The sequence below is a fragment of the Mastigoproctus giganteus genome, chromosome 4 (genome assembly GCF_048544385.1).
Source record: "Mastigoproctus giganteus isolate SK-2022 chromosome 4, ASM4854438v1, whole genome shotgun sequence".
Taxonomy (NCBI): Eukaryota; Metazoa; Arthropoda; class Arachnida; order Uropygi; family Thelyphonidae; genus Mastigoproctus; species Mastigoproctus giganteus.
In genome coordinates, this window is record NC_143578.1 from 164,304,211 (window position 1) to 164,327,406 (window position 23,196).

A 23,196-nucleotide genomic window follows, 5' to 3' on the forward strand; every position below is an offset into this window, starting at 1 on the left:
AACTGGATGTTTGTTATGTTTTTTCAGTATTAATAAATAATATTTCAAAAAATATATTTTTTTTAATAAAACACCTTCCACTCTATTCCATTTCTTAAACCCCCCCTCCCCCAGCTTGAGCTGAGGTGGCTCTTCAGATTCTCTCTTTTTTTTTTTTTTTTAAATTATATCAAAATTGGCTTTTCACTCAAAAAAGGTTGCTGACCTACATCATTAAGTACCAATTATATATTTTCATTTAATTTTATTTATATAATTTTTTAAGTAATCTTTTATTTCTCAAGCACTTAATTTTTTCCATTGTAGCTACACCTGTCAGGTCAGCACTTCTACCCATACAATTATCTAATCAATTTGCCTATATATATGCTTGATATGTCTGCAATTTTGGTTTTTACAACGCTGAAGCCTTGAGGCATAAAGCAACACATACAACAAGAAGCAATTCCTTAGAAATGTTCTCAAACTCTCTAACTGCTGACCACTGCAACTCCAGCAGAGACCTGTGCTTATCAGTAATACTATCTTTTAAGAATCCCACAAAAAGCAATCACAGGGTGTTAAATACAGTGAACACAGTGGCCATTCGATGGAATCCCATTGTCTGATCCATCAACCTGGGAACTTTTCATCTAAGAATCTGTAGACAATTTTTGCACAATGAACTGGTGCTCCACCTTGAATAAAAAAGCAATGCTGAAAATTGATTCTGGATTGCATTAATGGAATGATTTTGTCTTTTAGCAGGCTCAGGTGGCTTTTGCCTGTCACAATTCCCTTCAAATTCCAATCCTTGTTAAAAAATAATGGGGATTTATTTTAAATAAATAAATAAATTAAGAGAGTAATAAACACAGTTTCAACAATTAACAATTCCATTTAGTTTAAATGTGGCTTTATCATTCCACAAAACACTGTCAACAATATCTGGGTTTGTAACAATCATGGCCAAAAACCACTTGGCAAATTATAATCTTCCATTTGGGTTATCCTCATCCAAACTTTGTAACAATATGGAATAATTATGATTAAATTCCTTTATGATTCTATTTAAGTTTGTTTTAGGTGTGTTAAGTTCCCAACTTTGCTTTATTTCAGATTTTTTCGGACTTCTTTCAATATCTTCTTTTTGATAGAACGAACCAGAGCTATAATGCTCAATACGTTCTATATTGATATCAATATTTGTAAAAGAATAAGGGAAGTTTATTCTCAATATGATACGTAGAACACTTCCGCATGATACTCTCCAGAAATTAAAATGAAAACATTAAAAAATCGAAAATCTTACATTACAGTAAGAAATAAATTAACAATAATTAAAAATCAAATGAACACAATTAAAAATCAATTTAACAAAAAAAACTGCAAAATTGAAAATGAATTTTCATTCCTGTGATCCTGACATACGGTCGAAAAGCATTGTCAGCTTCAGGAATGAAAATCATTCCTGATTTTCAATTCGTTTTGCAATTTTTTCGTTAAATTGATTTTTAATTGTGTTCATTTGATTTTTAATAGTGTTCATTTGATTTTTAATTATTGTTAATTATTACTTACTGTAATGTAAGATTTTTGATTTTTTAAACTGTTTTCATTTTAATTTCTGGAGAGTAACATATGGAAGTGTTCTATGTATCATATTGAGGTAAATGTCTCGTATTCTTTTAAAAATATCTTCTCTTATAAGTTCTAAATCGGTATATATCTTTGAGATACAAGGTCTACTAGGTTTTGATAGATTGTGCACCATTCCCACTTCCAACTTCTTCAAATTTGTTTTATTGTCTTTATTGGAGGTGGTTCATGTCCAAAAAACTTCTTGAACTGGCGTGCAATTTTTGCATCATTTTCATATCTTGCATGCCACTTTTCCATTTCAAATTTTCTGGAAAAAAAAAAAAAAAAAAACACCTCACATTATAAACTATATTTCAAATATACCTGTATACATTTATATTAGTATTAATCAAAACAATTCATCACCCTATATATGGGTTGTTTGAATTATACTTTATCTGAATCTCAAGATTAGTGTGAAATGGTCTTGTACTTGGATATCAACTGATTAAAACTCAAAGTGGATTTGATTCTTTGGTTACGCCTTTGGTCTTACATGGTTCTGAATTTTTTTTTGAAAATGTCCTCTTATTATGCAGCTGCACTCTGTAATCTAACCTTTTTCTTTTTTCGATATGTTTCTTTCCTTTTTTGTTATCCTCATCCAAATGCTTTGCCTAATAAGAATTAACCTTCTTATTGGGCAAAGACGATGGGATTAATGGGTAAGAGTATGACTGATGGGATCAGTGCTTGATTTGCCTGCATGTGGCAGGGATGTAAGCCAGGCAGTAGCAGTTTCTGTTCACCTGTGCTATGTGGTCAATAATGACAACGCAAACAACATAACATGACATTATAATATACAATGCTACTACTACATCAACTGGCCTCTGGTGCCTCCGTCGCACCGTCGCAGAAGTGCACAGCACACGCTTCTTGATTAGACCGGGGTTCGAGCCGGTGACCACCAAATACGGAGGTATGCGGAAAGGTCAGGGAATGACCACCGCATATCCCCCGGAGCAATATGGCCTTAGTTGCTAATGCTCCTAAAAACCAAATAACAAACAAACAAACTGGCCTCTACCAAGACTGGTATATCCAGAATAACATGATGGATTTGTCATTTGGGCTGGAACTGCCAATACAATAGAAATAAATATATGTATTATTCACAAAGCTAAAATCTTAAATGCTGAACTATAATAAGATCTTTAGAGAAAAACGGCCAAATTAACAAAAAAAAAAAAAAAAAAACTGCCAAATTAACATTCTTTCCACAATGTCTCCAAAGTTCAAGCTGTTGCCTGACAAAGTAAGTGGCTTTGAGGAATTTGACCAACTCTCCTATATTTTCTGGATTTGGAATCCTAACATTTCTGTTCATCTCAACGTTGTCGACCTATGCAGCTGCCATATTAAGTAATTCTAATGTGCAGCATTATTAGTTTAACAATGCATCAAGACCATAGAGAAATAAGCACAGTGAGTTGTCGGGGCAGGTTATACTTAAAAAAAAAAGTGAAAACTTTTGTGCAATTCCATGTCATTCATATATGGACAGGTAACTTGTGTAACAAAAATTTCATGTTACAAAAATTATTATTTTTGTAAGCATGCAACTTGAAAAATTACCTCTTCATCTTTAAACCAGGACAAGGATTCTGAAGTGAGAACAAACCAGTAATCACGGGATCCTCCTTTCATGATACCTAAGTTATGAATACACATCCATCCCTTGCGAATTACCTAAGGAATGTATTAATAGTGAAAAGAGTATTTAAATAATTTAGGTAAACAATATTAACAATAAATAAACATTTATTCTAAGGCATAATCATGTCATTCGACAACTTAATGTATTAATGAAATTATCTGGATATATATTAATATTTTAAAGACGTGTGCACACACAGTTGAACCTCTATATAACGAAATTAATTGTTCGCTTGAAAAAATTCGTTAAACAGAAATTTCATTATAAAGAAATACAACCTTTTCAACAATGAAAAATACAGTCGACTCTTGATTTTCTGGGACAGAGGGTAAAAAAAACATATTGGCGATTAATTGATTTCCCGGTTAATCCAAAAATACAGTAAGTCCCTGGCATAAGTAAGAGATAGGTGCCTCCGTAGACAGGTGGGAAGGAGCAGCAGTGCGTAGCACACGCTTCTTGATTAGACCGGGGTTCGAGCCCGTCACCACCAAATACGGAGAATGCGGAAAGGTTAGGGAATGACCACCGCATATCCCAGAGCAATACGGCCTTAGTTGCTAATGCTCCAAATAACAAACAAACAACAAGTAAGAGATACATTCCAGGACTTCTTACGTAAATTGAGCTTCACGTAACTCGGGAATGACTAATAAAATATTGCTACTATATCCCTGATCTTCCAAAATTACAAAAACCACATAATATCCTCAGAAGAATGAAGAAAAATAGTTATACAATTTTAATTAGTTCAATTAAAAACTTTATCTGGGGACAGCAGTGAAGTAGCTGGAGTGGCACAAAAAAAAAAAACACATAACGGAAGACAAAATGTATGTTATCGAACTGTAAAAACTGATGTATTTCGTAGCCTTGATTATAGTTGACCTTCACTGGTGCCGACCACTTCTCGTATTCTGTCTTTCTCCTTTATTGTGTTCACAATTGTCACTGACAAATCTGAATTCTGCGCGATACTTGTTAATGTTTGACGATCTTCATACATTCTAATTATTTTAATTTTCTGATCCAACTCAATCGCTTTCCTTTTCTTGATAGATTTACTAGTACCGCTGTCACTTATTCTCTTAGTCGGCACTGCGATAATGGTCAAAATGAAATTTTCTGTAAAGAACTTCACATGGTTAATGCGAAAACTCACTATTATCACTCCATGCGAGCTCCCATTTCTGGAGGTCACTGCCATAAAACAATTTGCATTTTCCGGTTTATTGGGCTTTTCTGTTAGTGCAATTAATTATAAACGGGTAGTAAACTCGATCTTATTGCATTTGCGATAATACTGATAGCTGGAATTCTGTGTGTTTTTTACATTATTACAGTGAAATGTGTGTCACCTTCACTGAAATCTTCAGTCATATAAAAAAAAATATATAAATAATGTAATGTAAGTCGGAAGCTACATAAGCCAGGAACTTACTTTATCAAAAAATGTTCAGCAACCTACTTAAAAAGTATGGCGACAGATAAAAAAACAAAAACAACTTACCACGCACTACTCGCATGTTCAATACGATGTTTCCATTTATTTTTTACAATGTTGATTTTAAAATCTAATAGCTTCCCTTTATTTTTTACAATGTCACATATGGTTTGGTCATCAACATTATAGTGGTTCTTTAGAGATTTCACAGATGCACCGTTTTCAAACTTTTGAATAATTTCAAGTTTTTGTTTAATTTAAAGCACAACTCTTGCATTTGTAAAAGGTATTCCAGAGACTGCTGGGAGTCATTGCGGTACAAGTAAACACGTAGGTTGTGTTAGGGTAGCTAAGAATAGGAACAGGTGCATGTATACTTGCATGAACATCAATGTTAGGAGTTTGGTAAATAAATTTGATGAATTTGAGGTATTGCTCAAAACATCAAAGGCAGATATTGTTGGGATATCAGAGACGTAGTGTCACACAGATATAAGGAATGCAGAACTGGAATCTGGGGAGTACAATGTGTACAGGAAGGATAGACAGCAGAGGAAGGGAGGAGGGCTTGTGCTATTAGTTAAGAAACATAAAATTCAAGGCAGTGAAGCCAGTGGACATTGCTGGACAGTGCAGTGTCGAGTCAGTTTGGTGTGACATAAGCATTGGGAGATCAAAATTGAGGAGTGTGTTACAGGCCTAATGACTCTGATGAGTATAATAAGAAACTGTACAGGGAAATAGAGTGGGCCAGTAAATCAGAGAGTGTTATAATGGGAGATTTTAATTTCCCAGATAATGACTGGAATTTGTGGGTTGTTCACTCACACATTAGCAAGGCTTTTGTGGATTTATTGGATGATTGTTTTCTACATCAGCATGTTCGGGAGGCAACTAGAGGGAGTAATACTCTTGATCTGATTATCGTTAGCGATTCTTCATGCATTAAGAATCTGCAAATGTTGTTTGGTTTTTAGGAGCATTAGCAACTAAGGCCATATTGCTCCGGGATATGCAGTGGTCATTCTCTGACCTTTCCGCATCCTCCGTATTTGGTGGTGACGGGCTCGAACCCAGGTCTAATCAAGAAGCGTGTGCTACGCACTGCTGCTCCTTCCCACCTGGCTATGGAGGCGTCCAAGAATCTGCAGATAAAGGAACCACTAGGTGGCAGTGATCACAGTGTGCTGAAGTGGGATTTACTAAAAGATTTACTAACTACCATTAGGGATAAAGGGAAAGGTTTTTGCTTTCGTAAAGGTAACTACGGTGGTCTGAGACAGTATTTAAATTCTATACGGTGGGACCAACTGATGATGTTACCAACAGCAAATTCAAAATGGAAAGCATTTCAAAGAATTTATCTTGGAAGCTACTAGGCTTTACATACCAACTAAGAAATATTGTTCAAGGTTTAGACCTAAATGGATGTCAGATAAACTGATGACCATATGGCAGAGAAGAAAAATTTATGGGATACATATAAATTAATGGGTGACATGGAAGCCTATGACAGATATAAGCTGGTGTGTAACCAAGTCACAAAGGAGATTAGGCAGGCAAAGGCAGATTATGAGAAATCCTTGGCAAAGGATGCAAAGAAAAACGACAAAGAGTTCTTCACGTAAACTCTAGAAGGAAAGGGATGAATCAGACTGGTGCACTGGATATTGATGGTTCAACTGTTGATGATCCTGCTGAGGTGGCTAACAAACTAAATGAGTATTCTGCATCTACTTTCATCCATGAGGAGTTATTCAGGGAGGAGAATGCCAGAGGTCAGTTAAAGTTTGGCAGTGAGCTAGATGACTTTGTAATAACTGAGAAGAAAGTGGAGGAGAAATTGTTGAAGATAAACATAAAAAAGGCACCCGGGGTGAACAGGATTATCAAGTTATATTAAAGGAGGCATCAAAGGAAGTAAGGAAACCCTTAGCCATAAATATGAGAACTTCTTTGGACTCAGGGGAGGTACCCATGGAATGGAGATGTACAAATGTGACCCCAATTCACAAAGGAGGATCAAAGGGCGACACAAATAATTATAGACCTGTTAACTTCTGTTCCAGGAAAATTAATGGAGGCACTGGTTAAAGAAGCACTGCAGGACCATCTAGACAAGACTTCAGTTATAGCTCGGACACAGCATGGTTTTGTTAGGGGAAAGTCTTGCCTGACCAATTTGATTGGATACTATGATGTGGTCACAAAGGAACTGGATGCAGGGAATAACTTTGATATCATATATTTGGATCTTAGAAAGGCTTTTGATACGGTTGTACATGGAAGACTGCTGAAAAAATTGGAGCAGTGTGGCATTGGAGGCAAATTGCTGCTATGGATAAAGGGATGGTTGAGTGAGAGAAGACAGAGTGGTAATCAATGGACACTGCTCATCGTGGACTAATGTTATTAGTGGAGTCCCTCAGGGTTCAGTGTTGGGCCCATTGTTGTTTTCTGTATTAAAAATGATACTGATGATGGTATATTAAGCTTAATGTCCAAGTTTGCAGACGATACAATGATTGTCAGGGTTGTTAAGGTCACTATTGACAATATATTGCTGCAACAGGATCTAGAAAAGTTGAGCAGATGGGCTGAGAGGTGGCAAATAGGTGCCTCCATAGCCAGGTGGGCAGAAGCAGCAGTGCGTAACACACGCTTCTTGATTAGACCGGGGTTCGAGCCTGTGACCACCAAATACGGAGGATGCGGAAAGGTCAGGGAATGACCACCGCATATCCCCGGGGTAATATGGCTTTAGTTGCTAATGCTCTTAAAAACCAAATAACAAACAAACAGGTGGCAAATGAAGTTTAACATTGACAAATGTAAAGTACTACATATGGGAAGCAGAAAACTCAGAGTGACATATCAACTCTGTGGTACTACACTGACAATGGTAGAGAAAGAAAAGGACCTGGGGGTAATTGTGCAGGCAGATATAGTTTTCTGAGCAGTGCAGATGGTCTGCAAGAGTAGCTCAGTGTCTTGTCAATGACATACAGGAATTTTTCTAGCAGGGAAATGGAGGTGATTATCCTTTTGTATAAGGCAATAGTCAGGTCAGGCCACACCTTGAGTACTGTATACAGGTCTGGAGGCCTCATTTTAAGAAGGATGTAGAGCTGTTGGAAGAAGTACAGAGATGGGCAACAAGATTAGTGAATGAAACAAATGGTTCTTCTTACGAAGAAAGGCTTAAATTTTGAAAATTACAGTGTCTGACTAGGCACCTGCGAGGTGATCTGATTGAGGCGTATAAAGCCTTGAATGGTTTGAGCATTTTCTCAGATTGAGGAAAGACAGATGTAGGATAGATGTGCGAAAGTTTGCCTTTAGCCAGCACGTAGTAGTTGGTTGGTGGAACAGACTTCCATTCGTTGTTGTGGAAGTTGACAGCCTAAATAAATTTAAGGCTGAGCTCAACAGGTATTTGGAACGAACGGAGGGATGAAATGGGAGCGGTTTTTTTTTTTTTTTTTTTGGCTGATGCTGCATAAGCTTGCTTTCTTGAATCATATGCCTCTACTAATGCTAATTTGCCTATCATTTTTGCGATTTCTAAACAAACAAACAAACAAACAAACAAAAAAAAAAAAAAAAAAAAATAGTTACCATAAAAAAAAATAAATAAAAAAATCCGACATCTCTGCCATATGTAACAAAACAAAATGTGTCCTTTTGCTGTACAACAGAAAACAACAATCAATGCAACACACTAAAACAAACTAAACATTTGGTTTCTCTTTTTTTTTTTTTTTTTTGAGCGACGGGTGTGAAGACAGCAGGGTTGCAAGGTAATAGGTACATAATCACCCAATGACGACTTATAATGGAGCTTCTTGTTGCTTATTTATTTATGACTTGCGAAACATCTGTTTTTACCTATTCTATTTATTACTTGAATTTTATGATTTCTGTTTTTTTTTTTTTTTTTTTTGGCTAATGCTGCATACGCTTGCATTCTTGCATCATATGCCTCTACTAATGCTAATTTGCCTATCATTTTTGCGATTTCTAAACAAACAAAAAAAAAAAAAAAAAATAGTTACCATAAAAAAAAAAAATCCGACATCCCTGCCATATGTAACAAAACAAAATGTGTCCTTTTGCTGTACAACAGAACACAACAATCAATGCGACACACTAAAACAAACTAAACATTTGGTTTCTCTCTTTTTTTTTTTTTTTGAGTGACGGGTGTGAAGACAGCAGGGTTGCAAGTAATAGGTACATAATCACCCAATGACGACTTATAATGGAGCTTCTTGTTGCTTATTTATTTATGACTTGCGAAACATCTGTTTTTACCTATTCTATTTATTACTTGAATTTTATGATTTCTGTTTTTTTTTTTTTTTTTTTTTTTAAATTTGAAATCTTGAAGTGTCCCAGTTAATCCGATCCCGGTAAATCGAGAGTCTGCTGTATTCAACATTCAGAAATATAGTAAAAGATGGAAAATAAATCAGAAATAAATGGTAATGAATAAATTTTCTACCATTTTAAAACAATTAATTTATTAATACATACATATTAAGAATGACTACTTACATGATGTGCACAATATATTAGTACACTTTTAAGAATTATTTTGTAAATTATTTTTTGTTGTACACTGGATTTTACTGTGCATCGTTTATAAAAATATGTTTGCATTTGTTTAAACACAAATATATTTTCTGCCACATATTCTTCATACTGAAGGTCTCGACACAAAGTTTCAAATGCTGCCAACATTTCATGTTTGGAAGGTTTAATATTGTCCTCATTACCTTTGTTTCCATCATTTTCATTCAACACATCGTTGATATTGTCACTAGTTCTTTGAATACTCTCCAAAATGTTGGAGTCACTTGGAAATTCAGCTACTATGACATCATTATCGACTCCTAAAAATTTGTCAAGAACCGTTTATCCACTGATCAAACCTCTCACTTAGTTTTTCCAAGATTGTTCAATACTTTGTAGTAGTTCATCCCTCTCATCACTTATTATTAGCATTTTAGCAAAACCTGCTTTTGTGAAACAATTCTTAATTGTTGTTTCCGTCACATCTTGACTCCACACTTTCCCAAAACGCAAATATACACATCCACTCCACAAATATCATACTTATTATATTTTAACTGTGCTTCAAAATCTTTTCATTTATTATTTACATTTGTATCTTTTATATTTTAAATATGTCTCAAACCTTTTAAATGAACTAGATACTGATATCTTCTTATCAGAATAATGCAGGATAATTAAGCATTTTTACCTAATGATACATTTTATAAAATTAACTATAAATAGCTAATTAATAAAAAATAAGCATTTGTAATAGAAATTTTCATTTTACACGACTGATTTAATGTATAAATCTTTTTTGTAAACAAATATAAAATATGTAAATCTTCCTTTATGTAAATGTATTTGAAATAATGCTTGTAAAGTTTTCCTGAATTCATCATTACATAACTGTATGACTTTGGATTATGTGCACATTGCAGCCATTGTAATCATTAGTGCATATGAACTTATATAACACAAATATTACAAGCAATACTATATATTCCTTAACTTGACCTCGGAACTATTTATCAAGTCACTGTATTGCAATTAAATTAGTACAGGAAACATTTTGTAAGATACAAATCTTACATAAAGTTGGTTATGTTTATATATGTATATTTTTAGTAGTTTTTTTATTGTTTTAGAAAGGAAGAATATGGTAGAGGAAAGAGTAGACTTCTGTTAAGGGGGCAATCAGCAGAGTCCTTGTAATTTTGGAAAATGGAAGAAAATGTTTACTTCTGGTTGTTGAGGGAGTGCCACCAGTAGAGAGTAGGGGTGATATTAAAGGGGAAAGGAAATAAGTGCTTTGAGAGTAAACTGTGCCATATGTAGTAAACATGAGAATTATAACCGTTTAGCTGAATTGTACCATCTGAGGACCTTCATTGTAATCATTAGTGCATATGAACTTATATAACACAAATATTACAAGCAATACTATATATTCCTTAACTTGACCTCGGAACTATTTATCAAGTCACTGTATTGCAATTAAATTAGTACAGGAAACATTTTGTAAGATACAAATCTTACATAAAGTTGGTTATGTTTATATATGTATATTTTTAGTAGTTTTTTTATTGTTTTAGAAAGGAAGAATATGGTAGAGGAAAGAGTAGACTTCTGTTAAGGGGGCAATCAGCAGAGTCCTTGTAATTTTGGAAAATGGAAGAAAATGTTTACTTCTGGTTGTTGAGGGAGTGCCACCAGTAGAGAGTAGGGGTGATATTAAAGGGGAAAGGAAATAAGTGCTTTGAGAGTAAACTGTGCCATATGTAGTAAACATGAGAATTATAACCGTTTAGCTGAATTGTACCATCTGAGGACCTTCATTGTAATCATTAGTGCATATGAACTTATATAACACAAATATTACAAGCAATACTATATATTCCTTAACTTGACCTCGGAACTATTTATCAAGTCACTGTATTGCAATTAAATTAGTACAGGAAACATTTTGTAAGATACAAATCTTACATAAAGTTGGTTATGTTTATATATGTATATTTTTAGTAGTTTTTTTATTGTTTAGTTTTTCCAGTTTTTAGTTTATTTTTTAGTTTTTAGTTCCAGCAAGGGAAGCAGTCAGTAGGCAGTATATGAAAATAGTGAAAATGTGATAAAAAGAGGCCAAGCAATTTCACTTCATAATGTAAAGATGCAAAAACTCCTACTACATTATCAGGGTGGAAATCTGGTAGATGGAGAGGTCTCCAGTGGGGAACCCTTGTTCTAGATTTGTGGGAGAACAGTAGTGATGTGTCAAAAATGATGGATAAAAGGGCTGCTGACAAGTGTTGTCCAAGAGATGGCAAAGATACAAAACAACTGGTAATTTTATGGGAAACTGGAAAGAAAAAAGTAAAATAATAAAATAAACACAAATATGTAAATACCTCACAGTTTTAATGCTATTTCTTCTTATGCTATAGACTACATCAGATGAAATGTTTTTGTTAAACATGGCAAAAATTAAATCTGTTAAAAAACATTGTATGGAATCATAGATTGCCAATTACGGAAAAGATTTTACTAAATATAATATTGGTGTAAACACACAAAAGAAAACTCCTAAACAAAAACTACGTTACTAGTTTGAAGAATTGTGCTCTTCCTTCATAACGAGTTGCCATATACAGTAAACCCCCGCTATTCGCGGGGGTTACGTTCCTGAGAAATGCCGCGAATACCGAAAACGCAAATACTGAGTTATGGCTCCCATAGTAATAAAGGGGTTCCGTTCCAAAGTATGAAATATATTTTGTGAAATATATTATGACTAAAATTTTGTCTATGTATGTATTATATGTACCTTCATAATATGACTATGTACATAGACAGTACATAGTGAAATGCAAGCATATGGCATCGAAATGAAAATAAGAAACAATTTAATATTAAATGTAATATTTATTAGAAATTTCAAACAAATCTTTCAAACCAGCACCTTTGCTAACTAAAAAACTTATCACGTCACACGAATGATGAGTGAACTTAATGGTGTGTTTTCACGGACACTACGGCGGATTTTTCCTTCCGATTTCTTGATTGATCGTACCATTGACTCATTGATTTTATAATGTTTTGCTACTGAGGAGACACTTTGACCATTAGAAAATTTGTCTAATAACTCAAATTTATTCGCTAATGTCATCACCTTTGATCCTTTCACATTTCCCTTGTTATTCGTAGAACTTGTCAACAATAAAGTCACTTTCTTCCGTTAACACACTTGAAAAAGTCTGTTTTACACTGCAAAACGGTATATTTATCACTTTTTTAAGCATATTAATTTATAAATTGATAAATTTATTCAATTTATAAACATATAAATTAAAAGCAAACGACGAAACCTTCCATGACAAGCGCATAGCACATACTGAACAAGGATTAGCAAGAAACATCCACGCTCGCGATTTTTTCACCCTTCTCCCCCACCCGCTGAGCGCTGTTTTGACCCAGAAAGTTAATTGTAGCCACGCCCATGTTTTTTTTATGGCGGAAAATGCTCATGGGGCTTTAAAATTCACATTTTTTCAGGTTTCATTTTATATTAAATCAGCGACCGCAAATACAGATACCGCGAATAGCGGAGGTTTACTGTATTGCACTACAGGTTGACCGTCACTAATCCGGCAGCATTGGGACCTGTGGGGGTGCTGGATTAGTGAGTTTGCTGGATCATTGGTGGTTATTTTAGCACATGCAGTTTACTCAACAGCTAATCACCTCATCCTACCTTTAACACGTTGACTGCCAAGCTAGTTTAAGAAAAAATTCCCCAGGGGCCAAAAAATATTTAGCAAATAATTTGATTGGTAATTCTAAAATAAATATTGTAATGTCAGTGTTGTTGTTTTTTTTCACTTAAAATATAAAAAAAAAAAAAAAAAAGTTTTTTTTTTTTTATGTTGCATATATGTGGCCCAGTAGGGTACTTTATTTCTTGAGAAGCCGTGTCCGCCACATACGTGTGATGCTATTACGGCATACATATGAAGGTTCTTTGTGATTAGTTGATTGCACGTGTGGCAAGCGCTGCAATAAAATAAACCAAACGTTGCAATATGTTTGTCAGTATTATTAAAGATTTTGTTAAAACAAGTTCGTTAGCACGCTGTATTATCCATCATATTGTGTTGCATTTTTCTGCAAGTTTGTACAAGTGTGTTGTAAAAAAAAAAAAAAAAAAGGAATGGCTAAAAGAAAATTACTAAAATAACAGAAACTGAGAGAAATTGCTGGAATTTACAATTAAGCAGAGTTAAACTTCTCACAGACACACTGTTGTAGAGTTTTTTCAGAAGTTCAACTTTATCTGTTATGGATAATGTACGGTGTTTGCGTTTTACACCATGAGAGGAACTTCTTTTATGCACTGGAACCATGGCTGGGGCTAAATGTAAGCAGGTTATAATAATAAATGCAGAAAAACAAGTGGAAACGGCTTGCCAGTGTTTATGAGTTTGCACCAACAGCTGATGCTGCAACCAACATCACCAAAACAATAGGGGCAGGTCAGTGCGCTGACCCGGGAAATTTGAAACTACATTCGCGGAAATTATGTACTTCGAATAAGTAACGTTTATTTGTTAACCTGTACCTCGAATAAGTAACGCTTCACTAAAAGAGAAGACTATTGTTACTTATTCTCAGTGGGCACCACCCATATAGCACCGTTTCAAGGCTTGTTTGTATATGTGTGGGATAATAACTCTACTATCCACTTGTCCCTATTAGACTTAGAAAGGTAGAGGGAAAGTTAGAAAAAGTTAGAAACTTAGAAAAAGTAGAGGGAAAGTTATAGTGGGAGAGAAAGAAGAAAAGAAACCGGGTAGAAGAATGAAAGGGACTAACTCCTTCAACTCACACCACTCAAACTCCTTGAATAGGCAACACTTCCCAGTGGGGAAGACTGTTGTTACCCATTCTCGGAAACTCCCCAGAATATCAGGCTCCCCAGATGGCACTGTTTTGAAATATGGTATGGGATAAAGTTCTCGGTTATCCTCATACTATCCCTATTAGACTTAGAAAAGAAAAAAAGGTTTATGTAGGAAGGTGATAGTAGGAGAAGTAGAGGAAGGAAATGCCGTAGAAGGAAGAAAGGGACAGTTGCTCCCTCAACTCACACTCAAAGCTCATATATTCCTCGAATAGGCAACGCTTCGCCAGTAGAGAAGATTGTTGTTACCTATTCGAGGAAACTCAGTGGCCATCAGGACCCCCAGGCGGCACCGTTTTCAAGCTTGTTGGCTTCTCTTCGGTGGGTGGGCAGGTACCCTGGTGTTGCAGACATGACAATCCAGTTGTGAAGATAATCCCACAATATGAGAGATGCCAGAAGGTGTACATGATAATATTTAAGTAAAATAAATGCAACAAAGCATCCATATCTTTAAGAGTATAATAATCTACATAATATTGGTGTAAACACACCATAGAAAATTCTTAAACAAAAAACTACGTTAGTAGTTTGAAGGGCATCATTTTATCTGTACTTCATATTGTGCTCTTCCTTCACAATGAGCTGCCATGTATTGCACTACCTCGAATAAGTAACGCTTCACTAAAAGAGAAGGCTATTGTTACTTAAGATATGATGCCTTGTTGCATTTAATTTTACTTAAATATTATCACCTACACCTTCTGGGATCTCTCATATTGTGGGATTATCTTCACAACTGGATTGTCATGTCTGCAATACCAGCTCACCCACCGATGAAAGGCCAACAAGCCTTGAAATGGTACTATCTGGATGGTGGTGCCCACTGATTGTTGTTTGTTTCGGGATTTACTGGGCGCATCGGCAACTATGGCCATAGTGCGCCATACATATGGTAACTATGCATGCCATTTCTTCTCAAATAGAGAAAATGGAAAAACGGAACCAGAAAGTAATTTTTTTAACTAAAGGAGGTGATATACTTTAATCATCTTGAGAAAGTTATAAATGCTTGAGACATTTGTTTCACTATGTATATAAAGTGCTTAGCATCATAATACACAGCCATTTCTGAATAAACAGAAAATTTTTAAGGTGGCATCGTTTTAGGTTATATCTCATATTGTGAATGCCTTCACAACGAGTTGCCATGATATTGCACTACTTCGAATAAGTAACGCTTCACCTAAGGAGAAGACTAGTGTTACTTATTCTCAGATAGGTACCACCACCCAGACAGCACTGTTTCAGGGCTATTTGGCCCTTCGTCAGTGAGTGGGTAGGTACCCAAGTGATGCAATGATGGCAAAAACAGTTATGAAGTATAACTCCACAATATGAGAGATGCCTGATGGTGTATGATGTATTTAGACGTTGTGAAGGCATTCACAATATGAGATATAACCTAAAACGATGCCACCTTAAAAATTTTCTGTTTATTCAGAAATGGCTGTGTATTATGATGCTAAGCACTTTATATACATAGTCTAAATTTGTTCGCAGCTTGAGGCTCTAGCCCTAAATGCGCCTTAGTCTAAATACATTTGTTTCATTATTTAAAAGTGAAGTAAGTGTAGGAGGATCTTCTGTTGTGGCTGGAGTGCAAAGATTCTGGTGTTCTCTTGTATATTTTGTGCATTCAACCAGAATGTGTTTCACTGAGAGCATTGTATTACAGTGATGACATCGAGGGGGGGATCTCTCCTCTTAAAAGATAACCATGAGTGATATTTGTGTGACCTATTCGCAGACGAGCCAATATTATCTCCTGATGTCGGATTGAACTGAAGCTGGAAGGCCATCGCTCAAGGTTTGGCTTGATACTTCGAAGCTTATTATTAGGTTGATTTTCCCATGATAACTGTCATTAGCACATGCATTTTTCCTGGATTATTGGTCGATAGTCTTGATGAGGCACTTTCCACTTGTTCTCGGGTGGTAGGTGAGCTAATTTGGCAGCATTGTCTGAGTTCATTCCCAGGAATTGCCATTATGTCCTGGGACCCAGCAGAAGTGTATGTTTTTCCCAAGTTCTGATAAGGTATGTAAAGAGCTGACTATTCTTTTCACGACTGGGTGGGTGATGTTCATGCTGTTTTTTAGTGCTTGAAGTGCACTTAAAGAATCTGTGAAAATTATGCTGTAGTTAATATCAGAAGACTCAATGTGATTCAGTGCAATCTGAATTGCTATTAGTTCGACATTAAATATACTGAACTCACGTGATAACTGATAAGCTAATATCACATTAGCTGGTTTTTCCAAACATCACTAATGCGATGTTTGGAAAAACTGCGGTGATTCCAACGTGGACATCATTCTTTGATCCATCAGTATGTACTACGGAAAAGCTGGGAAACTGGTCCACTACTGCATGGTATAGTTGAAAGAAGTTTTCTCTATGCAATGTAGATTTATTCCATTCATGCAGATGTAAGTAACATGAGGGTGGAATGATGTTCCAAGGAGCAAGAGAGGATGGGAGGCTATGTGCCACATTGTTTAAGGTTAAATTTAGTTCTTCTAAGAGGTGTTTTATTCTCATACCAAAAGGACGATTAGCATTAGGGCAGTTTTGGTATAACCTGCTGTGCTGTGATGTGAAAAGTATCTGCCAGTTAGGGTGTTCTGGCATAGATCTAATTTTATAGGCATAACGTAGTATCAGTTGTTGTCACCTGATCGAGAGAGGGGGTTCGTGTGCTTCAGCATATAAACTATGTATTGGAGACGTGCAATATGCTCCTAAAGCAACGAGTATTCCACTATAATGGATAGGGTCAAGCCAGCAAAGGGCACTAGGTCTTGCTGAACTATAGACTGGTGCTCCGTAGTCAAGTTTCGATCTTATTAATGTTCTATATAACCGTAATAAAGTAAGGTGATCAGCTCCCCAATTAGTTGCAGAGAGAACCCGGATGATATTTAGTTTTTGTTGACATGATGTTCTTAGTCTTTTGATATGCTCAACGAAAGTGAGTTTAGGGTCTAAAGTGATTCCTAAGAACTGTATGCTGGGATGAACTGCTATTGGTTGGCGATTCAGTTGTAGCTCCGGATTGGGATGGAGTTTGTGTTGACAGCAAAAATGGATGCAAAATGTTTTTTCCGGACAAAGTTGAAATCCATTAGTCTGAGCCCATGAACAGATCTTAGTTATTGCCCCTTGCAACTGTCTCTCAATAGTATTCATGTTTTTCGCACGACACCAAATACTAAGGTCGTCTACAAACAGTGCGTTATCAATAGTGTTTGGAAGTTGTCCGGCAATGGTGTTTATTGCAATTATAAAAAGTGAAGCACTGAGTACAGAGCCTTGAGGAACTCCTACTTCTTGTGAAAATACTTGGAACAGTGAGGTTTTAAATCGAACTTGGAATGTATGCTTGCATAGGAAATTCTGTATGAAAATCGGGAGGTGACCCGAAGTCCATGGCGATGTAATTCACGGAGTATTCCATACTTCCACGTAGAATCATAGGCCTTACTGATATCAAAGCAGACTAACACATGATGTTCCGATCTGAGGAATGCATTCCGAATGGAATTCTCTAGTCCGACTAGTATATCTAGTGTAGATCAGATCGCCTTGACCAGTTGCATTTGCAACTGGTCAAGGCGATTGGTCTATAATGAGTGGGATTGGTCTATAATGAGTGAGTTTAGGGAAGGCAAGGACCGTAGCATGATGCTATTCATTAGGGAATTTATCTTCCAGGAAGAGTCTATTGAAGAGAAGTGACTGTAATGATTTGGTACTTAGTTTCTGTATCATGGAATAATGAATATTATCTGGTCCTACAGCACTGCATCTAGATGTTGACAAGGCTTTATGTAATTTGTGGATGGTAAGTTATATTGTTCATCTCCTTTTGAAGAGAAGTTTAACTTTTGTTTTTCTAAACTTGTTTTTAATCTTCTGAAGGTCAGTGTATAACTTTCTGTTGCTGATGTTTTGGTAAAGGGTTTCACCTAGTATATTGGCAATTCCAGCAGGATCATTTACATTCTGCCCTCTCCATTCCATGATGGGTAGAGGTGTCGTTTTATATTTGTCACTCATTTTTCTGATTGCTTTCCAAATTTTATGTGTAGGAGTTGTTTGATTGATAGTCGAAGTGAAGCGGATCCAAGCAGCCTTTGTATTGCAGCATCTAACATATCTCGCTCTTGCTCTAGCGCACTTATATTGAATGAGATTAGTTGTAGTTGGACTCTGGCAAAAAGAATTCCAAGCTTTGCTTTGCTCTTTTTTAGCCACAAGGCATTTATCACTCCACCAGGTTTTTGGATGAATCGGTAATTTTGAAGAGGATTTCGGTATGGTTTGTTCTGCTGCATGTAATATCATTTTTGTGACATAGTCAACTGCTTCATCAGTTGTGTAATTTTGGATTATTTCGGGATCAAGCTTAGTTAATTTTTTACAGGACTGCCAATCTGCTTTATCAGTGAGCCAATGTGGAATTTTAGTAGGATGATGAGAGGGCTTATTAAGTAATTCAATTATTATGGGGAAATGATCGCTATGTAGTGAATCGTTGTTAGTTGTCCACTTAAGAGTAGGATATAAGGTTGCTGAACAGATAGACAAGTCTATTGCAGTACTTGTTCCTGAAGGAAGGTGAACATATGTAGGTGAACCGTCATTTAGAAGGAGGTTGTTATTGTCTAGACAATGTTCAATTAGTTTTACTCTTTGATCAATGTTGTCGTTACCCCATAGAGTGTGATGACCATTTAAGTCTCCCAGAATGAGGAAAGGTGTTGGGAGTTGAGCTATAAGATTGTTGAGATCATTTTGTTGGAAGGTATAGCTTGGTGGGATGTATAAGGTGCAGATTGTCATATGGATGTCAGCAGCTACACGGACTGCTATTGCTTCGAGGGGAGAGTTCAGTAAGACCTGTTTGGTAGGAATATGTGGGTTTGTTAAAATAGCTACACCACCATGTGCAATATTCTGATTGGTTCTGTCTTTTCTAATAATGTTATAACGAGACAGTTTTGGTGTATTTTGGGGCTTTAAATACGTCTCTTGAAGGCAGAGACATATTGGTGAGTATTTACAGAAAAGATCGTATAGGTCATCGATATTGGCACAGAATCCGCGAAAATTTCACTGTATTATTCTGTTCATTATTTATCTCTTTTTAGACTTTCCAAGAGTTTTCGGGTTGCTGAGGTTTTCTGTTTTTCACTCTTGTTTTTATCTTTTTTTTGGGAAGGAAGGCCATTCGGTGTCCATGTCTTCTTCGACAAAAATTTGAAGGCCAGGGTCATCTGCTGATTTTTCTTTAGTGTCCATTTGTTGTTGGCAACTAGAAGTTAGGATATGTTTTTCTTTGAGTCGTTGATCCGGAGTGTGGAGTTTTTCGAGTGGTACGGAAATTGGTGTATTGACTGCTTCGGTTTGAGTTGCACTGAAGATTTTACGTAATTTGAGAAAGACTCTTTTGAGGATACTGTTAGTTCAGTTTGCGATGCGGTTGATTGGAATTTTTTGGTGGCTTGGGCATACGTAGGTCTGTTTGCACGAGTTAGTGGTGAGATGATTCTTTTTGCTTCTTGGTAAGAAACATTATGCTTGGTTTTATATTTCTGGATAAGTTTCTCACTTTTCCAGCACTCACATGTTCTAGCATAAGCGGGACGATCTTTTTTTGCAGTTTGGACATACAGATTGAGGAGCATTACAGTTTTCGCAATCGTGTTCGACTGAACCACACTTTGCACAAGTAGGAGTTCCCCGGCAAGCTGTCTGGGAATGTCCATACTTTTGACATCGGAAACACTGTAGTGGGTTTGGCAGTACATACCAGATATCCGGCCTTAATGGACGATGGATGATTTGGTGTATTAAAGGTCAAGATCAGATTGCAGGTAGGGATCAGATTGCCATCTTTTCTGGTGGAGATTCTCTTGACACGAATAACTCCTTGTTACACGAATAATTCTCTTGACACGAATAACTGATGAGAATGCAGTTGCCAAACTTCAATGGAGAAAGTTTGGCAACTGCATTCTCATCAGTTGAATGGATGATTACATAGGTTGGAATTGGAATTGGATAGGTCTCTGGCTCAGTTTTTTGGCGCTTTGCAGTTCCTGCTGTGGAACTATCTTTCTTTTTTGATATCTGCATTGCGTCTGGCAGCCCAGATAAGTCTGAGTTTGACTTACTCATGATATGCTCTTTTTGGCCCCAGAAGATCGTCTTTTTCTCCTAGGCTACCAGCACCGCCACGTGGAGGCAAGAGCGGTGCCACCTAGTGACCCAAATGAAGAAAAGGATTAGTATTAACTAAAAATAAAAGAGGGATTACAGAAAGGTGGCTTTCCTTTCTAGGTTATAGTATTTGAATATATATATTTAATTATAATATTCAGGCGTTATCGGACTTTCGAAACTCAGGAGAAACGTATTTACAATTAAGCGTACCAGATTATGGAAAACATTATGGAAAGGTGCTGTCGTCACTAATATCGCTTGGCACTCGGGGCCGGTGCCCACTGAGAATAAGTAACGATAGTCTTCTCTTTTAATGAAGTGTTACTTATTCGAAGTAGCGCAATACATGGCAACTCGTTATGTAGGAAGAGCACAATATGAGATACAGATAAAATTATGCCCTTCAAACTGCTAACGTAGTTTTCTGTTTAAGAAGTTTCTATGATGTGTTTACACCAATATTATATGGATTATTATACTCTTAACGATACGATTGCCTTGTTGCATTTAATTTTACTTAAAGATTTTACTATGGATGGCATTATTTGTGTTCTGTGTTGTTTGCAAAAAGAATGTTTCATGCAAGAAAAAAAAAATTTCCAGAGCAGTCACTTTTAACCAAGATATGTACTTCAAAAGAAGAGAAACGTTCAAAGGATTTGTCTCAGTCTGGTAAGCAGCAATATCCCTTTATTCAAATTGAACAATCGAGTCGTCAAGCAATTTCTGAAAAAAAATATTGTACAAATCAAAATATTCCAGATAAATCTACCTTCAGAAAGAATTACCTTAATGCTATTTATGACAACATTATTTGTGAAATTTGTCAATATACAGAGAAAACTACATTTAGACGTCTGTTGATGAAATGACAGACATTTGTGGCTGCTATATTGCCCATTTTATTTGTGAAAAATTAGATGCAGAACCATCAAATTCATATTTACTTGCTTGTTAAGCCATAAATTTACAATGGATCACTTTGAGAAATGTTATTATGTTTTGTAACAAAAATAATTGCAGGTGAGGGTTTGAAATGGAAACTTAAAAAAAGATGATAAAGCTTTTCATAAACAGTTTTATTACTCTAGCATCTTGAATACAAAGAAATTGTGGTTCAATTAATTGTAATAAATGAGTAATAAATGTAAAAATTGTAGTGCATATATTAGTGTTTTTGTGTATATTTTAGTGCATATTTGACCTGTTTTTTAGTGCATATAATCCGATGTCTAAAAATAAGCTATGTTCATCCCCACTTTGTAACTTAATGACTTCTCCTCATATTCTGGAAGGAGAAAAGTGAATATGTTTCAAACAATTGTTTCACTGAGGTCCCAATTTTGTCATCTTTGACAACAAAACCTTCTTCACAATAAATAAAAACCAAAAACAAGTTTTGAAAGGCCACGATCTTCTGGGCTACTTAATACAGTGGATTCCAGTTATTTGGGACATATCGGAGCTAGAGCATTTTGGCCCAATCATATGAAGTTTCACGTAAATAATTAAAAATAAAGTGGACCCTCCGCTTTACGATTAATTCTCTATACAATCAAATCACGTTATGATGGACTCGCCAGAGTAAAGTACAGTTCACCATACGATATGTAGTAAGCGCTGATCATTGTGATCATGTTTGTGAATTGAATTTTAATTCTATTAAACAGCGATTCTAATAAGCAAAAATAGGAGGAATATTATCCACAGGCTATATAAAAGTAAAGATACAGCACAAATTTACACTTTATTACTTTACCAATTAAAAAATTAAATGATACGTGAAAATTGGAAGAAAATTTTCCACAGGTTAGCAAAATAAAAATAAATTTACGCTTACTTGCATAGCTTAATTAATACGTATTGTATTATGTACATACTAACTAGTTGATATTTCTGTTCACTGACATTTGGGGGAAGTGTAAAGTGTCAAAATACACCAGAGGTTCCCCCATCTCTGCGTGTTTTTCTTTGTGGGTGTAACAGATAACTGTTAAAGCCACAGATTTGAAAGTGTAAGGGATATGAAAGCATTGCGTTGTGTATCATTATTCCTCTGGCCATTTAGCTACACCCCTGCTGAGGCCCAACATTGCCTACACTCAGCCCTGTGGAGTCAGATCAGGTAAACCAGTATTATAGTTATTTACTCTGGCAGACCCTGCCAACTAATTTCCAGAGATTTCGGTGGCTAGGGCCTTATAAAAAAAAAAAAAAAGCGATTTTAACATGCTTAACGTGATTCTTTTATCTGTCACTGGAGGCTAAATGCTCTTAGTAATGGATGAATAGATGAACATGCTTAGATCATGTTCAGTGTATAAACATTAGCATCAGCAAATGCACATGATGCAAGAAAGGAAGCTAATATACATCAGCCAAAAAAAAAAAAAACCTCCTTATTTCACCCACCCATTCTATGTAAGCTATCAACTTCTACAACGACAGATGGAAGTTTGTTCCAGCAATCAACCACCTGCTGGCTAAAGGCAAACTTCCACACATCAATCCTACAACCGTCTTTCCTCAATTTGAATTTATGCCCTCTCAGGCGGTGATTATTCTGAGCAAGAGGAAGATTCCCATCAGAATTGAGCACGCTCAAACCATTCAAAGCTTTATACACCTCACAGGTGCCTAGTGTCCAGACAATGTAATTTGAAAAACTTAAGCCTTTCTTCGTAAGAGCAACCCTTTGTTCCATTCACTAATCTTGTTGCCCTTCTCTG

The 23,196-nt window shown here is 35.9% G+C and overlaps 1 protein-coding gene across 2 annotated transcripts in view; it reads right to left on the bottom strand.

The window, feature by feature from the left end:
• The window catches only part of LOC150087162 (dynamin-like), a 307,901-nt gene that overhangs the window by 57,491 nt on the left and 227,214 nt on the right, over positions 1-23,196 (bottom strand). For both annotated transcript variants that reach the window (XM_090372996.1, XM_090372997.1), the window contains one exon: positions 3,199-3,312. In XM_090372996.1, the coding sequence (XP_090229122.1) occupies positions 3,199-3,312 (114 nt within the window). The remainder of the gene's footprint in view (positions 1-3,198; positions 3,313-23,196) is intronic.